Source organism: Scyliorhinus torazame, chromosome 13 (assembly GCF_047496885.1).
Source record: "Scyliorhinus torazame isolate Kashiwa2021f chromosome 13, sScyTor2.1, whole genome shotgun sequence".
In the NCBI taxonomy this organism is placed as follows: domain Eukaryota; kingdom Metazoa; phylum Chordata; class Chondrichthyes; order Carcharhiniformes; family Scyliorhinidae; genus Scyliorhinus; species Scyliorhinus torazame.
The window spans coordinates 92,622,457-92,644,262 of record NC_092719.1 but is presented as its reverse complement, the minus strand read 5'-3'; the positions used below and the strand labels follow the sequence as shown (position 1 = coordinate 92,644,262).

At 48.8% G+C, this 21,806-nt stretch overlaps 1 protein-coding gene across 2 annotated transcripts in view; it reads right to left on the bottom strand.

The window, feature by feature from the left end:
- Positions 1-21,806, bottom strand: part of LOC140388192 (chloride anion exchanger-like) — a 226,603-nt gene that overhangs the window by 18,881 nt on the left and 185,916 nt on the right. The window contains exons 13-17 of one of the 2 annotated variants that reach the window (XM_072471963.1): positions 16,419-16,488; positions 16,237-16,329; positions 15,656-15,751; positions 9,032-9,268; positions 7,010-7,064 (exon numbers count right to left, since the gene is read on the bottom strand). In XM_072471963.1, the coding sequence (XP_072328064.1) occupies positions 7,010-7,064; positions 9,032-9,268; positions 15,656-15,751; positions 16,237-16,329; positions 16,419-16,488 (551 nt within the window). The remainder of the gene's footprint in view (positions 1-7,009; positions 7,065-9,031; positions 9,269-15,655; positions 15,752-16,236; positions 16,330-16,418; positions 16,489-21,806) is intronic. The other variant, XM_072471964.1, reaches the window with a different exon arrangement.

Here is a 21,806-nt window from a genome sequence, read left to right as displayed (position 1 = left end):
GGCTGCTGTTCGGTGTGCACACACATTTATACTCCACCTCCTGGGCAGAACCAGCAGGCAGGGATCTACCCCCGTACCTGTAGTACAGGGGTCTTACCGTAATACTCATATATACAATATAATACAACAGTGGCATGGTTAGTAAGTTTGCAGATGACACCAAGATTGGTGGCACAGTGGATAGTGAAGAAGGTTATCTAGGATTGCAACGGGATCTTGATCAATTAGGCCAGTGGGCTGACGAATGGCAGATGGAGTTTAATTTAGATAAATGTGAGGTGATGCATTTTGGCAGATCAAATCAGGCCAGGACCTACTCAGTTAATGGTGTGGCGTTGGGGAGAGTTATAGAACAAAGAGATCTAGGAGTACAGGTTCATAGCTCCTTGAAGGTGGAGTCGCAGGTGGACAGGGTGGTGAAGAAGGCATTCGGCATGCTTGGTTTCATTGGTCAGAACATTGAATACAGGAGTTGGGACGTCTTGTTGAAGTTGTACATGACATTGGTACGGCCACACTTGGAATACTGTGTGCAGTTATGGTCACCCTATTATAGAAAGGATATTATTAAACTGGAAAGAGTGCAGAAAAGATTTACTAGGATGTTGCCGGGACTTGATGGTTTGAGTTATAAGGAGAGGCTGGATAGACTGGGACTTTTTTCCCTGGAGCGTAGGAGGCTTAGGGGTGATTTTATAGAGATCTATAAAATAATGAGGGGCATCGATAAGGTAGATAGTCAACATCTTTTCCCAAAGGTAGGGGAGTCTAAAACTAGAGGGCATAGGTTTAAGGTGAGAGGGGAGAGATTCAGAAGGGCCCAGAGGGGCAATTTCTTCACTCAAAGGGTAGTGAGTGTCTGGAATGGGCTGCCAGAGGTAGTAGTAGAGGCGGGTACAATTGTGTCTTTTAAAAAGCATTTAGATAGTTACATGGGTAAGATGGGTATAGAGGGTTATGGGCCAAGTGCGGGCAACTGGGACTAGCTTAATGGTAAAAACTGGGCGGCATTGACTGGTTGGGCCGAAGGGCCTGTTTCCATGCTGTAAACTTCTATGATTCTATGGTGACAACCACATTTACCCCCTGTTAAAAATGAGTCCAGCAGGGGTAGTGGAAAACTATATACATACAAATTATTTTCAAAATTACAGAGAAGGTTACAAATTTAGAATTAAATCTAACTCTCTAGATGTCTGTCTGTGAAAAGAGGCAGGGTGTGAGTGCCTCATCCCTTTTATAGTGTTTATGTCATGCCCCCTTGTGGTGATGCCACCTCTGAGTGTCCTGACTGCCCATTGGTTGTGTCCTATTCTGAGTGTTCATTGTTTGCATATCATGACAGTGGGGACTGGGACAGGGACGGGGGTACTCACAGGAGAGGTGGCAGAAAGATAGGAAAGGATTGGCAGCAAGACAGACACAGGCCAAGAAATCAAGATGGCGCCACAAACAGCCACTTTGGAGGGTCCCCAGAGTGCAGCAGCGCACCCACGTGGCGTACACATAGTTGGCAGCCATGTTGGGTGCCCCCTGGACAAAGGGACACCCCAGAGCATAGGGGCCCGGCCTCATGGTAAGAGCGGTGACCGTGGCCATTTTGGATGACCCCTAACAAAGGGAAACCCCCGTGTACAGGGTCGTCCAACAGGTAAGTATCGTTGATCCCGCATGTCTCGGTGAAGCAGAGCACACAGCAGTTCTTCACTTCCCTCTGGGAGGTAAGTCTAGCACTGAGGTCATCCAGCTTGTTCTCAATCGCTTGGACGTTCGCCAGGAGTACGCTGGGGAGAGGAGTCTTGAAGCCGCGTAATTTATGTTTCACCTTCAGGCCAGTGTGTTTTCCCCTCTTCCTGGGTCAGCGGCTGCTCTTGGCTGGCAAGGCAGGCTTTACATCCGGAGGGGTCGTGGATAATCGGGGGATCATATCTGAGTGAGGGTCGGGGGCTCATGTCTGAATGAGGGTCGGGGGTTCAAGTCTGAGTGAAGGTCAGTGGTTCATGTCTGAGTGAGGGTCAGGGGTTCATGTCTGAGTGAGGATCGGGAGTCCATGTCTGAGTGAGGGTCAGGGGTCCATGTCTGAGTGAGGGTCGGTGGCTCATGTCTGAGTGAGGGTCGGGGGTTCATGTCTGAGTGAGGATCAGGGGTCCATGTCTGAGCTAGGGTCAGGGGTTCATGTCTGAGTGAGGATCAGGGGTCCATGTCTGAGTGAGGGTCGGGGGTTCATGTCTGAGTGAGGATCTGGTGTCATTGTCTGAGTGAGGATCGGGGGCTCATGTCTGAGAGAGGATCGGGGGCTCATGTCTCAGTGAGGGCTGGGGTCTCATGTCTGAGTGAGGATCCGTGGCTCTTGTCTGAGTGAGGGTCGGTGGCTCATGTCTGAGTGAGGGTCGGGGGCTCATGTCTGAGTGAGGATCCGTGGCTCTTGTCTGAGTGAGGGTCGGTGGCTCATGTCTGAGTGAGGGTCGGGGGCTCATGTCTGAGTGAGGGTCGGGGGCTCATGCCTGAGTGAGGATCCGTGGCTGTTGTCGGAGTGAGGGTCGGGGCTCATGTCTGAGTGAGGGTCGGGGGCTCATGTCTGAGTGAGGGTCGGGGGCTCATGTCTGAGTGAGGGTCGGGAACTCATGTCTGAGTGAGGGTCGGGGGCTCATGTCAGTGAGGGTCGGGGGCTCATGTCTGAGTGAGGGTCGGGGGCTCATGTCTGAGTGAGGGTCGGGAGCTCATGTCTGAGTGAGGGTCGGGAGCTCATGTCTGAGTGAGGGTCGGGAGCTCATGTCTGAGTGAGGGTCGGGTGCTCATGTCTGAGTGAGGGTCGGGGGCTCATGTCTGAGTGAGAGTCGGGGGCTCATGTCAGTGAGGGTCGGGAGCTCATGTCTGAGTGAGGGTCGGGGGCTCATGGCTGAGTGAGGGTCGGGAGCTCATGTCTGAGTGAGGGTCAGGAGCTCATGTCTGAGTGAGGGTCGGGAGCTCATGTCTGAGTGAGGGTCGGCGGCTCATATCTGAGTGAGGGTCGGGGGCTCATGTCTGAGGGAGTGTCAGGTGCTCATGTCTGAGTGAGAGTCAGGGGCTCATGTCTGAGTGAGGGTCGGGGGCTCATGTCTGAGTGAGGGTCGGGGGCTCATGTCTGAGTGAGGGTCGGGGGCTCATGTCTGAGTGAGGGTCGGGGGCTCATGTCTGAGGGAGTGTCAGGGGCTCATGTCTGAGGGAGTGCCAGGGGCTCATGTCTGAGTGAGAGTCAGGGGTCCATGTCTGAGTGAGGGTCGGGGGTTCATGTCTGAGTGAGGATCTGGTGTCATTGTCTGAGTGAGGATCGGGGGCTCATGTCTGAGAGAGGTTCGGGGGCTCATGTCTCAGTGAGGGCTGGGGTCTCATGTCTGAGAGAGTGTCAGGGGCTCATGTCTGAGTGAGGGTCGGTGGCTCATGACTGAATGAGGGTCGGGGGCTCATGTCTGAGTGAGGGTCGGGGGCTCATGTCTGAGTGAGGGTCGGTGGCTCTTGTCTGATTGAGGATCCGTGGCTCTTGTCTGAGTGAGGGTCGGTGGCTCATGTCTGAGTGAGGGTCAGGGGCTCATGTCTGAGTGAGGGTCGGGGGCTCCTGTCTGAGTGAGGATCCGTGGCTGTTGTCGGAGTGAGGGACGGGGGCTCATGTCTGAGTGAGGGTCGGGGGCTCATGTCTGAGTGAGGGTCGGGGGCTCATGTCTGAGTGAGGGTCGAGGGCTCATGTCTGAGTGAGGGTCGGGAGCTCATGTCTGAGTGAGGGTCGGGGGCTCATGTCAGTGAGGGTCGGGAGCTCATGTCTGAGTGAGGGTCGGGAGCTCATGTCTGAGTGAGGGTCGGGAGCTCATGTCTGAGTGAGGGTCGGGTGCTCATGTCTGAGTGAGGGTCGGGGGTTCATGTCTGAGTGAGGGTCGGGGGCTCATGTCAGTGAGGGTCGGGAGCTCATGTCTGAGTGAGGGTCGGGGGCTCATGGCTGAGTGAGGGTCGGGAGCTCATGTCTGAGTGAGGGTCAGGAGCTCATGTCTGAGTGAGGGTCGGGAGCTCATGTCTGAGTGAGGGTCGGGAGCTCATGTCTGAGTGAGGGTCGGCGGCTCATATCTGAGTGAGGGTCGGGGGCTCATGTCTGAGGGAGTGTCAGGTGCTCATGTCTGAGTGAGGGTCGGGGGCTCATGTCTGAGTGAGGGTCGGGGGCTCATGTCTGAGGGAGTGTCAGGGGCTCATGTCTGAGGGAGTGCCAGGGGCTCATGTCTGAGTGAGAGTCAGGGGTCCATGTCTGAGTGAGGGTCGGGGGTTCATGTCTGAGTGAGGATCTGGTGTCATTGTCTGAGTGAGGATCGGGGGCTCATGTCTGAGAGAGGTTCGGGGGCTCATGTCTCAGTGAGGGCTGGGGTCTCATGTCTGAGAGAGTGTCAGGGGCTCATGTCTGAGTGAGGGTCGGGGGCTCATGTCTGAGTGAGGGTCGGGGGCTCATGTCTGAGTGAGGGTCGGTGGCTCTTGTCTGAGTGAGGATCCGTGGCTCTTGTCTGAGTGAGGGTCGGTGGCTCATGTCTGAGTGAGGCTCGGGGGCTCATGTCTGAGTGAGGGTCGGGGGCTCATGCCTGAGTGAGGATCCGTGGCTGTTGTTGGAGTGAGGGTCGGGGGCTCATGTCTGAGTGAGGGTCGGGGCTCATGTCTGAGTGAGGGTCGGGGGCTCATGTCTGAGTGAGGGTCGGGGGCTCATGTCTGAGTGAGGGCCGGGAGCTCATGTCTGAGTGAGGGTCGGGGGCTCATGTCAGTGAGGGTCGGGAGCTCATGTCTGAGTGAGGGTCGGGAGCTCATGTCTGAGTGAGGGTCGGGAGCTCATGTCTGAGTGAGGGTCGGGTGCTCATGTCTGAGTGAGGATCGGGGGCTCATGTCTGAGTGAGGGTCGGGGGCTCATGTCAGTGAGGGTCGGGAGCTCATGTCTGAGTGAGGGTCGGGGGCTCATGGCTGAGTGAGGGTCGGGAGCTCATGTCTGAGTGAGGGTCAGGAGCTCATGTCTGAGTGAGGGTCGGGAGCTCATGTCTGAGTGAGGGTCGGGAGCTCATGTCTGAGTGAGGGTCGGCGGCTCATATCTGAGTGAGGGTCGGGGGCTCATGTCTGAGGGAGTGTCAGGTGCTCATGTCTGAGTGAGAGTCAGGGGCTCATGTCTGAGTGAGGGTCGGGGGCTCATGTCTGAGTGAGGGTCGGGGGCTCATGTCTGAGTGAGGGTCGGGGGCTCATGTCTGAGTGAGGGTCGGGAGCTCATGTTTGAGTGAGGGTCGGGGGCTCATGTCAGTGAGGGTCGGGAGCTCATGTCTGAGTGAGGGTCGGGAGCTCATGTCTGAGTGAGGGTCGGGAGCTCATGTCTGAGTGAGGGTCGGGTGCTCATGTCTGTGTGAGGGTCGGGGGCTCATGTCTGAGTGAGGGTCGGGGGCTCATGTCAGTGAGGGTCGGGAGCTCATGTCTGAGTGAGGGTCGGGGGCTCATGGCTGAGTGAGGGTCGGGAGCTCATGTCTGAGTGAGGGTCAGGAGCTCATGTCTGAGTGAGGGTCGGGAGCTCATGTCTGAGTGAGGGTCGGCGGCTCATATCTGAGTGAGGGTCGGGGGCTCATGCCTGAGGGAGTGTCAGGTGCTCATGTCTGAGTGAGAGTCAGGGGCTCATGTCTGAGTGAGGGTCGGGGGCTCATGTCTGAGTGAGGGTCGGGGGCTCATGTCTGAGTGAGGGTCGGGGGCTCATGTCTGAGGGATTGTCAGGGGCTCATGTCTGAGGGAGTGTCAGGGGCTCATGTTTGAGTGAGAGTCAGGGGCTCATGTCTGAGTGAGGGTCGGGTGCTCATGTCTGAGAGAGTGTAGGGGCTCATGTCTGAGAAAGTGTCAGGGGCTCATATCTGAGTGAGGGTCAGAGGCTCATGTCGGAGTGAGGATCGGGGGCTCATGTCTGAGTGAGCATCCGGGACCCAGGCCTTTGTCTCACAGCTCCAAAGGGGGGGAACAGAGACACGGTGAAGGGTTCCTTGAGTGGTGGAGCAGTCATTGCAGGATGTCTGTCACTGAGGGTCTCACTGATGGATTTGTTTTAATGGCCCTCTGTGGCTGGACCAAGGTCTGGTGCCCCTCCGCAATGGACCATTCTTGCCCTCCTCCGTATCCTCCTCGTTGGACGAGGACTGACATTCATCCTCCTCCAGCACGTCGCGATGTTGTGGAGGACACAGCAGGCCACCATGATGTGGACAACCCTCCCAGCACTTTACTGGAGGGCCCCTACAGAACGGTCCAGGCATCTGAAGTGCATCATCAGGATGCCAAAGCACCACTCGATCACGCCCCTGGTCATGGGTGCCATTGTAGCGGGTCTCTGCATTGATCTGCGGCTCCAGATACGTGACATCAGCCACAGACAGAGTGGATAACCCCTGTTGCCCAGGAGCCAACCCCTAGCCATCAGCGTGCCTCAAAGAGGCCTGGAACCATTGAGTGTGCCAGAATGAAGGCATCGTGTTCACTGCCCAGGTATTGGGCGTAGACGTGCATGATGCACAGCTGATGCACCAGCTGCACGTTCATCGAGTGGAACTCCTTTCGGTTTGTGGAGATCGGCCTGTCATCTGCTGGTGCTCATGGGGTGACATGCATCCCATTGATCACCCTCTGGACCGGGGCATCTCAGCGACGCCGGCTCATCAGCTCATGAATTTGTGAAAGCGTAAGTTACATATTTAGGTCACACCATTGGACATGATCAGGTGGCCCCATGAGAAATGCAAGTAATAAAATTCCCAGTGCCTGCAACAAAACTGGAAGTTTTATGAGATTTCTAGCATGAGTGTTAGCTTGATCAAGTTTTCCTCTGGGATTTGTTGAGCTTTGACAGTTGTAGTTGAACCCATGCAGGCAGGTACATCATAATCCATCACATTCCTGATTTGTGCATTGTGAATAACAAATTCTTGAAATGGATATTGTCTATTTTTTTAAAATTGGTAAAAGGTTTAATGAGAAGGAAACTTACTATCACAAGCAGCAATGTAGACATCAATCTCAATCCTGACAAATTCTTTCAAGATCTGTGTGAGTGAAGGATAGAGAGATTACTTTCTAAAATGGTTAATTAGATTTAAATTATTTATATTTTCTTCGTAGTTTCTCCTAGAGAAGTTTGAATATTAGGAATGGTGTGTAATTGGTGTGATACGGTATATTTTAGACATTTTGACAAATTATTTCAAGTAAGCCAGGCAAACGCTGATGCAACTTGTTAAGATTGTGATGGCAACATGCAAAATTTATGATTCTGATATGACCGATCCTCTATTTGTGAGAAGTCTATCTGACTGGCAGCACTGGGAACAGAGTTACAGTCTCCAGAGTACAAAGACGAAAATAGTCTTGCTTTCAGTCAGTGTATACTGACACACCTAAAAGGTTCACTGCATGAATATTGGTCAGGACAGAATCATAGATTATAAGAGCAGGGAGATTATGTAGGAGCTATACAGGACTTTGGTTAGGCCACAACTGGACTACCGTGTTCAGTTCTGCTCACCACACTATAGGAAGGATGTGATTGCACTGGAGAGGATGCAGAGGAGGTTGACCAAGATGTTGCCTCGGTTGGACCAATTGAGCTATGAAGAGAGGCTGGATAAACTCAGATTGCTTTCTTTAGAGAAGAGGGGGGACCTGATTGAGGTGTTTCAGATTGAGGGGCATGGACATCGTGGATAGATAACAGCTGTTCCCCTTAGTTGAAGGTTCAATAACAAGGGGACATAATTTTAAGGTGAAAAGCAAGAGGTTTGGAAAGGATTTGAGGAAAATTATTTTCACCTAGAGGTTGGTGGGAGTCTGGAATGCACTGCCTGGGAGGGTATTTGAGGCAGGAAACCTCACAATCTTTAAAAAGTGTTTGGACGAACACTTGAAATGTCATTACCTGCAAGGCTATGGGGTCAAGTGCTGGGAGGTGGGATTAATGTAGATTACAGTAGTCTTTTGTCAGTGCAGGCTTGATGGGCTGAATGGCCTCTTCTGTACTGTATGATTCTATAATACCCTCTCCCTACCATGGGTGATTGAATATCGGAACACCATCTATTCTGCATCATACATCAACGTCAATTACATAAAGAACATAAGTGAATCTCAACTGGAACTGCCAGATTAACAACGAGAATAAACTGTGCAGATTACTAAACTTTGCTGACCATATTCCATACATATTAGCCATGGCTCAGTCTCAGTAAGACACACACCTCTGAATGATAAGGTTAAGTCTCACTCCAGGGCTTTGGCTCAAATATCAAGCTGACTGAGGGAGCTATGCGCCGGTGGAGGTGCTGGAGGGGATACTCCGGTCCCCCCAACTGTGTGTTTCTCGGCGACGCGTTGTTCTCTGGCGGCGGGATTCTATCCTCCCGCTCGTCAATGGGATTTCCAAATGAAGCCACATGGGCTGGAAAACCCACAGGCTGCCAGTGGGAACAGTGAATCACAATGGGCGGGGAATTCCTGCTGCTGTCCCACAGCACTATTTTGAAGAAAAGCAGGAAGAGTTATCCCCGGTGTCCTGGTCAATATTTATTTCTCAATCGAAATCACAAAAAACAAATGATCACATTATCACATTGCTGTTTGGGTGGGGGGTTGCTGAGCGCAAAATACCTGCCGTGTTTCCTACATTTTATAAAAGTAACTACATTTCAGAAAGTACTTCATTGGCTGTAAATGCTTTCAGACATCGAGTGGTCATGGAAAGCGCTATATAAATGCCACTTTTTCTTCCTTTCCATTCTATTATTTCCTTTCTTCTTCTCCTTTCTGTTCTTCTTTTCTTTCCTTTCTTTCTTTCAGATCCAGGGGCTTTTCACAGTAACTTCATTTGAAGCCTACTTGTGACAATAAGCGATTTCCATTTCATTTCATCATACGACCACAAGCTATAGGAGCAGAATTTTCTTCCTCCTCCTTCCTTTCTTTCCATTCCATTCCGTCCTTCCTTTTCCCTTATTCTACAAATAGAACTAGTTTTTACCGATTTCAAGCCTTTCATAGCAGACACATCCAGGAAAGATACTGCAGCAAAGTCAAGGACAATGCTATGTATTTCCACACTGGGAACGTGAACACCAGCTGGAAGGAGAGATTTCCAATCTATCTTCATTGGTATCTCTTTCATATCCGTTGCTTTATCAAGGTCTTCAATGCTGTTGTTATCTTCATTTTCTGAGTCACTCTCATGACCTCCATCTGTAGTTTGAATATAGCCTTGCTGCACAGAAACAAGAATATGATTGGGTTTGGCAGTGTAAGGGCTTGGGATACAATAGTGTAAAGGTTTGCAACTATGATATTGTAAGGGTTTGGAGTACAGTAGTATAAGGTTTGCAAGTATAGAACATAGAACATAGAACAGTACAGCACAGTACAGGTCCTTCAGCCCACGATGTTGTGCCGACCATTTATCCCAATCTAAGATCAACCTAACCTACACCCCTTTAATTTATTGCTGTCCATGTGCTTGTCTAAGAGTTGCTTAAGTGTCCCTAACGACTCTGACTCCATCTGGAGTGCTGGCAGTGCATTCCACACACCCACCACTCTCTGTGTAAAGAACCTACCTCTGACATCTCCCCTATACTTTCCTCCAATCACCTTAAAATTATATCCCCCCGTGACAGCCATTTCCGCCCTGGGGAAAAGTCTCTGGCTATCCACTCCATCCATGCCTCTCATCACCTTGTACACCTCTATCAAGTCACCTCTCTGCCTTCTTCGCTCCAGTGAGAAAAGCCCTAGCTCCCTCAACCTTTCTTCATAAGACATGCCCTCCAGTCCAGGCAGCATCCTGGTAAATCTCCTCTGTACCCTCTCCAAAGCATCCACATCCTTCCTATAATGAGGTGACCAGAACTGGACACAATATTCCAAGTGTGGTCTAACTAGGGTTTTATAAAGCTGCAGCAAAACCTCGCGGCTCTTAAACTCACACTTAAAGTCAACACACCATATGCCTTCTTAACAAACCTAATAACCTGGGTGGCAACTTTGAGGGATCTATGTACGTGGACCCCAAGATCTCCCCGTTCATCCACACTTCCAAGAATCCTGCCTTTAACCCTGTATTCAGCATTCAAATTCGACCTTCCAAAATGAATCACTTCACATTTATCAATGTTGATAATTTCCCACTTTTCAGCCCAGCTCTGCATCCTGTCAATTTCCTGTTGTAACGTGCAATAACCCTCAACACTATCTACAACTCCCCCAACCTTTGTGTTGTCGACAAACTTACTAACCCACCCTTCAACTTCCTCATCTTGTCATTTATAAAAACTACAAAGAGCAGAGGTCCCAGAACAGATCCCTGCGGGACACCACTGGTCACCGACATCCAGGCGGAATACTTTCCATCCACTACCACTCGCTGTCTTCTTTCGGCCAGCCAATTCTGTGTCCAGACAGCCAAATTTCCCTGTTTCCCATGCCCCCTAACTTTCTGAATGAGCCTACCATGAGGAACCTTATCAAATGCCTGACTGAAATCCATATATACCACATCCACTGCCCGACCTTCATCAATATGTCTCGTCACATCCTCAAAGAATTCAATAAGGCTTGTGAGGCATGACCTGCCCCTCACAAAGCCATGCTGACTATGTTTAATCAAACTGTTTTTCAAAATAATCATAAATTCTATCTTTCAGAATCCTTTCTATAAGAATATATGATAGAATCATCCTTACATAGATGATTTGCAGTTGGGGACCAAGGGCAATGTGTCCAAGTTTGCAGACGACACTAAGATAAGTGGTAAAGCAAAAAGTGCAGAGGATACTGGAAGTCTGCAGAGGGATTTGGATAGGCTAAGTGAATGGGCTAGGGTCTGGCAGATGGAATACAATGTTGACAAATGTGAGGTTATCCATTTTGGTAAGAATAACGGCAAAAGGGATTATTATTTAAACGATAAAATATTAAAACATGCTGCTGTGCAGAGAGACCCGGGTGTGCTAGTGCATGAGTTGCAGAAAGTTGGTTTCAGGTGCAACAGGTGATTAAGAAGGCAAATGGAATTTTGTCCTTCATTGCTAGAGGGATGGAGTTTAAGACTAGGGAGTTTATGCTGCAATTGTAGAAGGTGTTAGTGAGGCCACACCTGGAGTATTGTGTTCAGTTTTGGTCTCCTTACTTGAGAAAGGACGTACTGGCACTGGAGGGTGTGCAGAGGAGATTCACTAGGTTAATCCTAGAGCTGAAGGGGTTGGATTACGAGGAGAGGTTGAGTAGACTGGGACTGTACTCGTTGGAATTTAGAAGGATGAGGGGGGATCTTATAGAAACATATAAGATTATGAAGGGAATAGATAGGATAGTTGCGGGCAGGTTGTTTCCACTGGCGGGTGAAAGCAGAACTAGGGGGCATAGCCTCAAAATAAGGGGAAGTAGATTTAGGACTGAGTTTAGGAGGAACTTCTTCACCCAAAGGGTTGTGAATCTATGGAATTCCTTGCCCAGTGAAACAGTAGAGGCTCCTTCATTAAATGTTTTTAAGATAAAGATAGATAGTTTTTTGAAGAATAAAGGGATTAAGGGTTATAGTGTTCGGGCCGGAAAGTGGAGCTGAGTCCACAAAAGATCAGCCATGATCTCATTGAATGGCGGAGCAGGCTCGAGGGGCAAGATGGCCTACTCCTGCTCCTAGTTCTTATGTTCTTATGTTCTTATGTTCTTTCCAATATTTTGCTCACTATAGACGTTAGACTGATGGGTCTGTAATTCCCAGGGATTTCCCTTCCTTGAACAGGGAACAACGGGTGGGATTCTCTGCAATCGGCGTGATGTCCGCCGACCGGCGCCAAAAACGGCGCGAATCAGTCCGGCATCGCGCCTCCCCAAAGGTGCGGAATTCTCCGCATCTTGAGGGGCCGAATCCTCACCTTGAGGGGCTAGGCCCGCGCTGGACTGATTTCCGCTCCGCCAGCTGGTGGGAAATGACTTTGCCATGTGGCGCATGCGCGGGAGCGTCAGCGGCCGCTCACGGCATCCCCGCGCATGGACAGTGGAGGGGGTCTCTTCCACCTCCGCCATAGTGGAGATCATGGCGAAGGCAGAAGGAAAAGAGTGCCCTCACGGCACTGGCCCGCCCGCAGATCGGTGGGCCCCGATCGCGGGCCAGGCCACCGTGGGGGCATCCCCCCGGGGCCAGATCGCCAGAACCCCGGAGCCCGCCCGCGCTGCCTTGTCCCGCCGGTAAGAGAGGTGGTTTGATTCTCGCCGGTGGGTCAGGCATTCCAGCAGCGGGACTTCGGCCCATCGTGGGCCGAAGAATCGCCGGGGGGGCCCGCCAACCAGCGCGATTCCCACCCCCGCCGAATATCCGGTGCCGAAGAATTCGGCAACCGGCGGGGCCGGGATTCACGCCAGCCCCCGGCGATTCTCCGACCCGGCGGGGGGGGTCGGAGAATCCCGCCCAACATTTGCCTCCCTCCAATCATCCGGTACTACTCCAGTGGAGAATGGCGACGCAAAGATCATCACCAATGGCGCAGCAATCTCCTCCCACGCTTCCCGTAGTAACCTTGGGTATATCCTGTCAGGCCCAGGGGACTTATCTATCCTGATGCTTTTCAAAATTTCCAGCACATCCTCCTTAATATCAACCTGTTCGAATCTATTAACCTGTTCACACTGTTCTCATGAGCAACAAGGTCCCTCTCTCTAGTGAATACTGAAGCAAAATATTTATTTAGGGCCTCCCCTACTTCCTCAGACTCTAGGCACAAGTTCCCTCCACTGTCTCTGATCAGCCCTACTCTCACTCTGATCATCCTCTTATTTCTCACGTAAGTGTAGAACGCCTTGGAGTTTCCCTAATCCTTCCCGCCAGGGCTTTTTCATGCTCCCGTCTAGCTCCCCTCAGTCCATTTTTAGTTCCTTCCTGCTACCTTGTAACGCTATAGAGCTCTGCCAGATCCTTGCTTCCTCAACCTCACGTAAGCTTCCTTCTTCCTCTTGACTAGAAGCTCCACTTCTCTTGTCATCCAAGGCTCCTTCACCTTACCATTCCTTCCTCGTCTCAGTGGGACAAAACTATCCAGCACTGGCAGCAAATGCTCCTTAAACAATCGCCACATTACTGTTGTGCATTTCCCCAAGAACAATTGTTCCCACTTTATGCTCCTCAGCTCCTGTCTAATGGCAGTATAATTTCCCCTCCCCCAATTAAATACCTTCCCATACTGTCTGTTCCTAACCCTCTCCATGACTATGGTAAAGGTCAAGGAGTTGTGGTCGCTGTCACCAAAATGCTCTCCCATCGAGATATCTGACACCTGGCCTAGTTCGTTGCCGAGCACTAAGTCAAATATGGCCTCCCCCTAGTCGGCCTATCTACATATTGAGTCAGGAATCCTTCCTGTACACACCTGACAAAATCTGCTCCATCCAAACCATTTGCACTAAGGAGGTTCCAGTCAATATTAGGGAAGTTGAAGTCACCCATGACATCAACTCTGTTACTTCTGCACTTTTCCAAGATCTGCCACCCAATCTGTTCCTCTACCTCTCTGCTGCTTGGGGAGTCCAATAAAGTGACAGCTCCTTTCTTGGTTCTGACGTACACCCATATTGACTCAGTAGACAAACCCTCCTTTTCTGCAGCTGTGGTGCACTCCCTAATTAACAGTGCCACTCCCCCTCCTCTTTTACCTCCCTCCCTATTCTGAAAACATCTAAACCCCGGAACATCGAACAATGATTCCTGCCCCTGTGAAATCCATGTCTCCGTAATGGCCACAACATCTTAATTTCAAGTACTGATCCATGCTCTAAGTTCATCTCCCTTATTCCTGGCACTCCTTGCATTGAAACTGATGCACTTTAACCCATTCCACTGAGTACAACTTTGCCCTATCAACTGTCTATCCTTCCTCACAGACTTGCTGCATACTATTTCTGCATGTTCAACAGCTACCCTATCCTCTGATCCATAACTCTGGTTCCCATCTCCCTGCCAAACTAATTTAAACCCTCCCAAAGAGCTCTAGCAAACCTCCCACCCAGGATTTTGGTGCCCCTCCAGTTTAGGTGCAATCCGTCCTTCGTGCACAGGTCCCACCTTCCCCAGAAGATATCCCAATGATCCACATATCTGAAGCCTTCCCTCCTGCACCAGCCCTGTAGCCACGTTCACAGCTGCACTTGCTCTCTGTTCCTTGCCTCACTTGCACGTGGCACCGGTAGCAATCCAGAGATCATTACTCTGCTTGTCCTGTTCTTTAGCTTCCAACCTAACTCCCTAAAATCACTTTTTAGATCCTCATCCCTTTTCTTAACGATGTCATTAGTGCCTATGTGCACCACGAGTTCTGGTTGTTCTGGTTGTTCTCCCTCCCCCTTAAGAACCCTGCAGACTCGATCCGAGACATCCCTGGTCCTGGCACCCGAGAGGCAACATACCTTCTGGGAGTCTCGTTCGCGACCACAGAATCTCCCATTCATTCCCCTAACCATTAAGTCTCCGATCACTATTGCTTTTCTATTCTCCCCCCTTCCCTTCTGAGCTACAGAGCCAGGCACAGTGCCAGAGACCTGGCCATTAGGGCCTTGCCCCAGTAGGTCACCCCCCCCCCAACAGCATCCAAAACGGTATACTTGTTTTGAAGGGGTGGGCCACGAGGGATCCCTGCACTGTCTGCCCCGTCATTTTCCTTCCCCTGACTGTAACCCAGTTACTCTTTTCCTGGATGTGGCTACATACATACATACAATTTACAGTGCAGAAGGAGGCCATTTGGCCCATCGAGTCTGCACCGGCTCTTGGAAAGAGCACCCTACCCAAGGTCAACACCCTATTCCCATAACCCAGTAACCCCACCCAACACTAAGGGCAATTTTGGACACTAAGGGCAATTTATCATGGCCAATCCACCTAACCTGCACATCTTTGGACTGTGGGAGGAAACCCACGCACACACAGGGAGGATGTGCAGACTCCGCACAGACAGTGACCCAAGGTGGAATCGAACCTGGAGCTGTGAAGCAATTGTGCTATCCACAATGCTACCTCCCTGGAACTCTTTTCTATCACCCCCTCTACCTCCCAGGTGATCCAAAGTTCATCCAGCTCCAGTTCCCTAACGCGGTCTCCAAGGAGCTGGAGTTGGGTGCACTTCCCGCAGGTGTAGTCAGCGGTGACACCGGTGGTATCCCTCACCACCCAAATCCTACAGGAGGAGCATGCAACTGCCCAAGCCTCCATCTCCTCTGATCTTACAGAATGTAGCTGCGCTGTGAACCAACTGGAACTCTGCCCTCCGACTTTGCTCCCAGTCTGCTGCACTCTCTGTAAACCCCTGGCTCCCTTCATGCTCTTTGAGGAAGTATAGGAAATTAAATGAAAGGAGCACTTTACTCCCTCCTCACCTAACTCCCTCAGTCACCAAACTCTCACTTTAGCACTCAAATGCATCCAAATTCAGCACTCAGTGTAAACTATATAGTATTGTACTGCATTTGGATATAGTAATGCAGGAGTTTGGAGTACTGGTTCTCTTAAATTCGGATTCATTTATTTTGATAGTAACTGCATTCTTTGCTCTTTGGGTAACTTGAAATACTTTACATTTCGACACTCTAGACTTTTTACTGAACTTACTGATGTGACCATCAACTCTCCTTTTTGCAGCATTTTTTTAATCTTCTGTAGAGCTTTATTCCTTTTACGGAGGATTCGGAGTGGATTAAACCCAATCTGTAGAAACAGATTTTATTAAATTTTTAATTCATTTAGATTTTTCACATGTACCGAGGTACAGTGAAAAATGTTGTTCTGCATACAGTCCAGACAGATTGTTCCATATATGAAAAAAACATAGGATACAATAAATACCCAATGTAAATACATAGACATTGGGTGAAGCATACGGACTGTCGTGCTACAACAGTAGAGAAGATGCGTCGAGCGATCAGTTCAGTCCATTAGAGGGTCATTTGTTTTCAGAATGAAATCTCACAATTGGTCAAATAGAATCAATTAAATCTTGTCAACTGGTGAATGATTCCAGTTGACTCCAGAATTTATGGAACTGTTTAAATATTCAATCTTTGGAATTTTAATTTCACTGAAATTAAAAATAATCAGACGGAATTAAGAAACTTCAGCTTTAAACAGACTTGCATTGATAAAACAAGGTAACCAGGATGGTGTAAGAAATTACATTATAAATGACAACTTACAGCATCAATAAGCTTGTTCCTAAGGAAGTCTACATTTGCAAAGAAAATTGGTGAAGGGCATCTGAAGATTTTTACTCCTTCCGGCTCATAAATCTGTGGTGAAAACGAGTTAGATTGGTAAATGTACAGATCGATTAAAGAAAACCCAATGGTGTTGAATGAAGATCAAGTCATTTACTTACATTGACAAAGTCTTTCCTATTTCTGTAGATGTCTGTTCCACTAATATTTGCCAAAACAGAACATAATGGACTGAAAATAAAGCAAAATGTACTGGTCACTCTCAAGTATCAGATAGTCCCAGATACTGCAAACTCCCAAGTATCAGATATTCCCACATACTGGAAACTCCCATTTACCAGATATTCCCACATACTGGAAACTCCTATGTACCAGATATTCCCATATACTGGAAACTCCTATGTACCAGATATTCCCACATACTGGAAACTCCCATTTAGCAGATATTCCCACATACTGGAAACTCCTATGTACCAGGTATTCCCACATACTGGAAACTCCCATTTACCAGATATTCCCACATACTGGAAACTCCCATTTAGCAGATATTCCCACATACTGGAAACTCCTATGTACCAGGTATTCCCACATACTGGAAACTCCTATGCACCAGATAGTTCCACATACTGGAAACTCTCATTTACCAGATATTCCCACATACTGGAAACTCCTATGCACCAGATATTCCCACATACTGGAAACTCCTATGCACCAGATATTCCCACATACTGGAAACTCCCATTTACCAGATATTCCCACATACTGGAAACTCCATATATCACATATTCCCACATACTGGTCAGTCCCATATACTGGATATTCCCACATACTAGTCACTCCCAAGTATCAGATATTCCCACACACTGGAAACTCTTGTGTACCAGATATTTCACATACTGGAAGCACCCATGTACCGGATATCCCCACATACTGGAAGCACCCATGTACCGGATATCCCCACACTTCTATGTACAATTTATTCCTACATACTAGTCCTCCCATATACTGGGACCTTCCATCATAGAATCATAGAATCCCTACAGTGCAGATGGAGGCTATTTAGCCCATCACGTCTGCACCGACCCCTACCCAGACCCACTTCCCTGCCCTATCCCTGTAACAACACCAAGCGTTTGGACACGAGGGGGCAATTTAGCCTGGCCAATCATGTAGAGGGTTGTGAATCTTTGCAATTCTCTACCCCAGACAGCTGTGGAAGCTCAGTCATTCAGTGTGTTTAAAGCTGAGATTGAGAAATGTTTGATTAACAATAGCTTAAAGGGCTACGGGGAGTGCATAGGGAAAATGGCCATGATCATGGTCAGCCATGATTTTATTGAATGACAGAGCAGGCTCGACGGGATGATTGGCCGACGCCTGTTCCTATGTTCCTCTCTATGTTCCTAATTGCTCCATAATTGATTCCCCTGCCTTGGCCCTAGGTTCAGGTTCCTTCAAACACCTCACCGCCTAATTACCAAATTAAGAGTATCATAGACCAAGTGGATAGTCAGACCTTTTTCCCAGGGTGGAAAAGACAATTACTAGGGGAAATAGGTTCAAGGTGCAAAGGTGGAAGTTTAGAGGAAATGTGCGAGGCATGTTTTTTACGCAGAGGGTAGTGAGTGCCTGGAAAGTGCTGCCAGGGGAGGTGGTGGAAGCAGGGACGTTAGTGATGTTTAAGAAGCATCTTAACAAATACATGAATAGGATGGGAATAGAGGTATAGGGACCCGGGAAATGCAAAAGGTTTTAGTCTAGACGGGCATCATGGTCAGTGCCGGTTTGGAGGGCCGAAGGTGCTGTACTGTTCTGTGTTCTTTGACAGAGCCGAGAGAAAGTCCCAGCCAAACCCGCCTGAAATGACACTTAGAAACATTTCCATTAAATCGAACCCTTTAACGCGGCAGAAATATTGGGCATATTTAGTGGGGTGTTTCTCGATGTCTGCAGCGCCGAGTACGACACTGCTATTTCCAGCCTCCGTCCATTTGAGGCTGCACTGACATGATTTCCTGCCAGTGCAGGAAGAGTATTTGAGGATCGGGCGACACTGTTAAATGCCGCCCCGATCTTTCGACCCCCTCAGCATCCCCACCACGAGCCCAGGACTCCCCCACTGCACCCAACTTACCTCTTACGGGTTCTTCTAGTCCTGCCTCACCCCACCTGTTAAGGGCAAGCCACCCCTGGGCTCGATCCCTGGCATGGGCAACCTGGCACCAGGCCCCTTGGCATTGCCAGACTAGCAGCATGGCAGTGTCCCTGTCAGCATGGTAGTGTAACCAGCACACCCTTGCAGTGCCAGGGTGTCATACATATAGAGAAAATAGAAGCAGGATTAAGACATTCGTGCCGGCTCCCACATTCTTTGTCCTCATGGCTGATCATCAACTTCAATCCCCTGACCCTGCCTTTCTCCCATATCCCTTGATCTCTTTAGCCCCAAGAGCTATATTATCAGCCATGATTGAATGGTGGAGCAGACTCGATGGGCCAAGTGGCCTAATTCTGCTTATGGTCTTATATCAAATTCCTTCTTGAAATCACACAGCGTATTGGCCTCAACTAATTTCTGTGGTAGTGAATTCCACAGATTCACCATTCTTTGGGTGAAGAAATTTCTCCTCACCTAAATATCCCATGGTATAGATGCTTCAGGAGGGATAGAGAGGGAGGTAAAAGGGGTGGAAAAGTTGCATTACTGGTCAGAGATGATATCACAGCTGTGATTAAGGAGGGCACGATGGAGGATTTGAGCACTGAGACAATATGGGTAGAGCTAAGAAATAGGAAGGGTGCAGTAACATTGTTGGGACTTTACTACAGGCCTCCCAAAAGCGAGCGTGAAGTAGAGGTACAAATATGTAGACAGATTATAGAAAAATGTAGGAGCAACAGGGTGGTCGTGATGGGAGATTTTAACTTCCCCAACATTGAATGGGACTCATGTAGTGTTGGAGGTTGTAGGAGCAGAATTTGTAAGGAGTATCCAGGAGAGTTTTTTAGAGCAGCATGTAAATAGTCCAACTCGGGACGGGGCCATACTGGACCTGGTATTGGGGAATGATCCCAGCCAGGTGGTTGAAGTTTCAGTTGGTGATTACTTTGGGAATAGTGATCACATAGAACATAGAACATTACAGCGCAGTACAGGCCCTTCGGCCCTCGATGTTGCGCCGACCTGTGAAACCACTCTAAAGCCCATCTACACTATTCCCTTATCGTCCATATATCTATCCAATGACCATTTGAATGCCTTTAGTGTTGGCACTACTGCCACTACTGTTGCAGGCAGGGCATTCCACGCCCTTACTACTCTCAGAGTAAAGAACCTACCTCTGACATCTGTCCTATATCTATCTCCCCTCAATTTAAAGCTATGTCCCCTCGTGCTAGACATCACCATCCAAGGGAAAAGGCTCTCACTGTCCACCCTATCCAATCCTCTGATCATCTTGTATGCCTCAATTAAGTCACCTCTTAACCTTCTTCTCTCTAACGAAAACAGCCTCAAGTCCCTCAGCCTTTCCTCATAAGATCTTCCCTCCATACCAGGCAACATTCTGGTAAATCTCCTCTGCACCCTTTCCAATGCTTCCACATCCTTCCTATAATGCGGTGACCAGAATTGCACGCAATACTCCAAATGCGGCCGCACCAGAGTTTTGTACAGCTGCAACATGACCTCATGGCTCCGAAACTCAATCCCTCTACCAATAAAAGCAAACACACCGTATGCCTTCTTAACAACCCTCTCAACCGGAGTGGCACCTTTCAGGGATCTATGTACATGGACACCGAGATCGCTCTGCTCATCCACACTGCCAAGAATCTTACCATTAGCCCAGTACTCTGTCTTCCTGTTATTCCTTCCAAAATGAATCACCTCACACTTTTCTGCATTAAACTCCATTTGCCACCTCTCAGCCCAGCACTGCAGCTTATCTATGTCCCTCTGTAACTTGTATCATCCTTCCGCACTGTCCACAACTCCACCGACTTTAGTGTCATCTGCAAATTTACTCACCCATCCTTCTAGGCCTCCTCCAGGTCATTTATAAAAATGACAAACAGCAGTGGCCACAAAACAGATCCTTGTGGCACACCACTAGTAACGGGACTCCAGTCTGAACACTTCCCATCAACCACCACCCTTTGTCTTCTTACAGCTAGCCAATTTCTGATCCAAATTGCTAAATCTCCCTGAATCCCATGTATTTTCTGCAGTAGCCTACCGTGGGGAACCTTATCAAATGCTTTACTGAAATCCAGATACACCACATCAACTGCTTTACCCTCATCCACCTGTTTGGTCACCTTCTCAAAGAACTCAATAAGGTTTGTGAGGCCCGACCTACCCTTCACAAAACTGTGTTGACCATCTCTGATCAAATTATTCCTTTCCAGATGATTATACATCCTATCTCTTATAAACCTTTCCAAGATTTTGCACAATTCCGTAAGTTTTAGAATACTCATGGACAAAGACGAGAGTGGTCCGAAAGGAAGAGTGATAAATTGGGGAAAGACCAAGTATAACAAAATTCGGCAGGAGCTAGGGAATGTGGATTGAGAGCAGCTCTTTAAGGGTAAATCCACATTTGAAATGTGGGAGTCTTTTAAGGAAAGGTTGATTAAAGTGCAGGACAGACATGTCCCTGTGAAAATGAGGGATAGAAATGGCAAGATTAGGAACCATTGATGACGGGTGGAATTGTGAGACTAGCTGAGATGAAAAAGGAAGCATACATAAGATTTAGGCGACTTAAATCTGATGAAGCTTTGGAGGAATATTGGGAAAGTAGGACAAATCTCAAACGCGCAATAAAGAGGGCTAAAAGGGGTCATGAAATATCTTTGGCTAACAGGGTTAAGGAAAATCCCAAAGCCTTTTATTTGTATATAAGGAGCAAGAGGGCAACTAGAGAAAGGATTGGCCCACTCAAAGACAAAAGAGGGAATTTATCCGTGGAGTCAGAGGAAATGGGTGAGATTCTTAATGAGTACTTTGCATCGGTATTCACCAAGGAGAGGGACATGACGGATGTTGAGGCTAAGGATGGATGTTTAAATACTCTAGGTCAAGTCGGCATAAGGAAGGGGGAAGTTTTGGGTATTCTGAAAGGCATTAAGGTGGACAAGTCCCCAGGTCCAGATGGGATCTATCTCAGGTTCTGAGGGAAGCGAGGGACGAAATAGCTGGGGCCTTAACAGATATCTTTGCAGCATCCTTGAGCACGGGTGAGGCCCCGGAGGACTGGAGAATTGCTAATGTTGTCCCTTTGTTTAAGAAGGGTACCAGGGATAATCCAGGGAATTATAGGCCTGTGAGCTTGACGTCAGTGGTAGGCAAACTGTTGGAGAAGAGACTGAGGGATAGGATCTAATCACATTTGGAAGAAAATAGATTTATCAGGGACAGGCAGCATGGTTTTGTGCAGGGAAGGTCATGTCTTACAAACCTAATAGAATTCTTTGAGGAAGTGACAAAGTTAATTGATGAGGGAAGGGCTGTAGATGTCATATACATGGACAAGGTGTTTGAT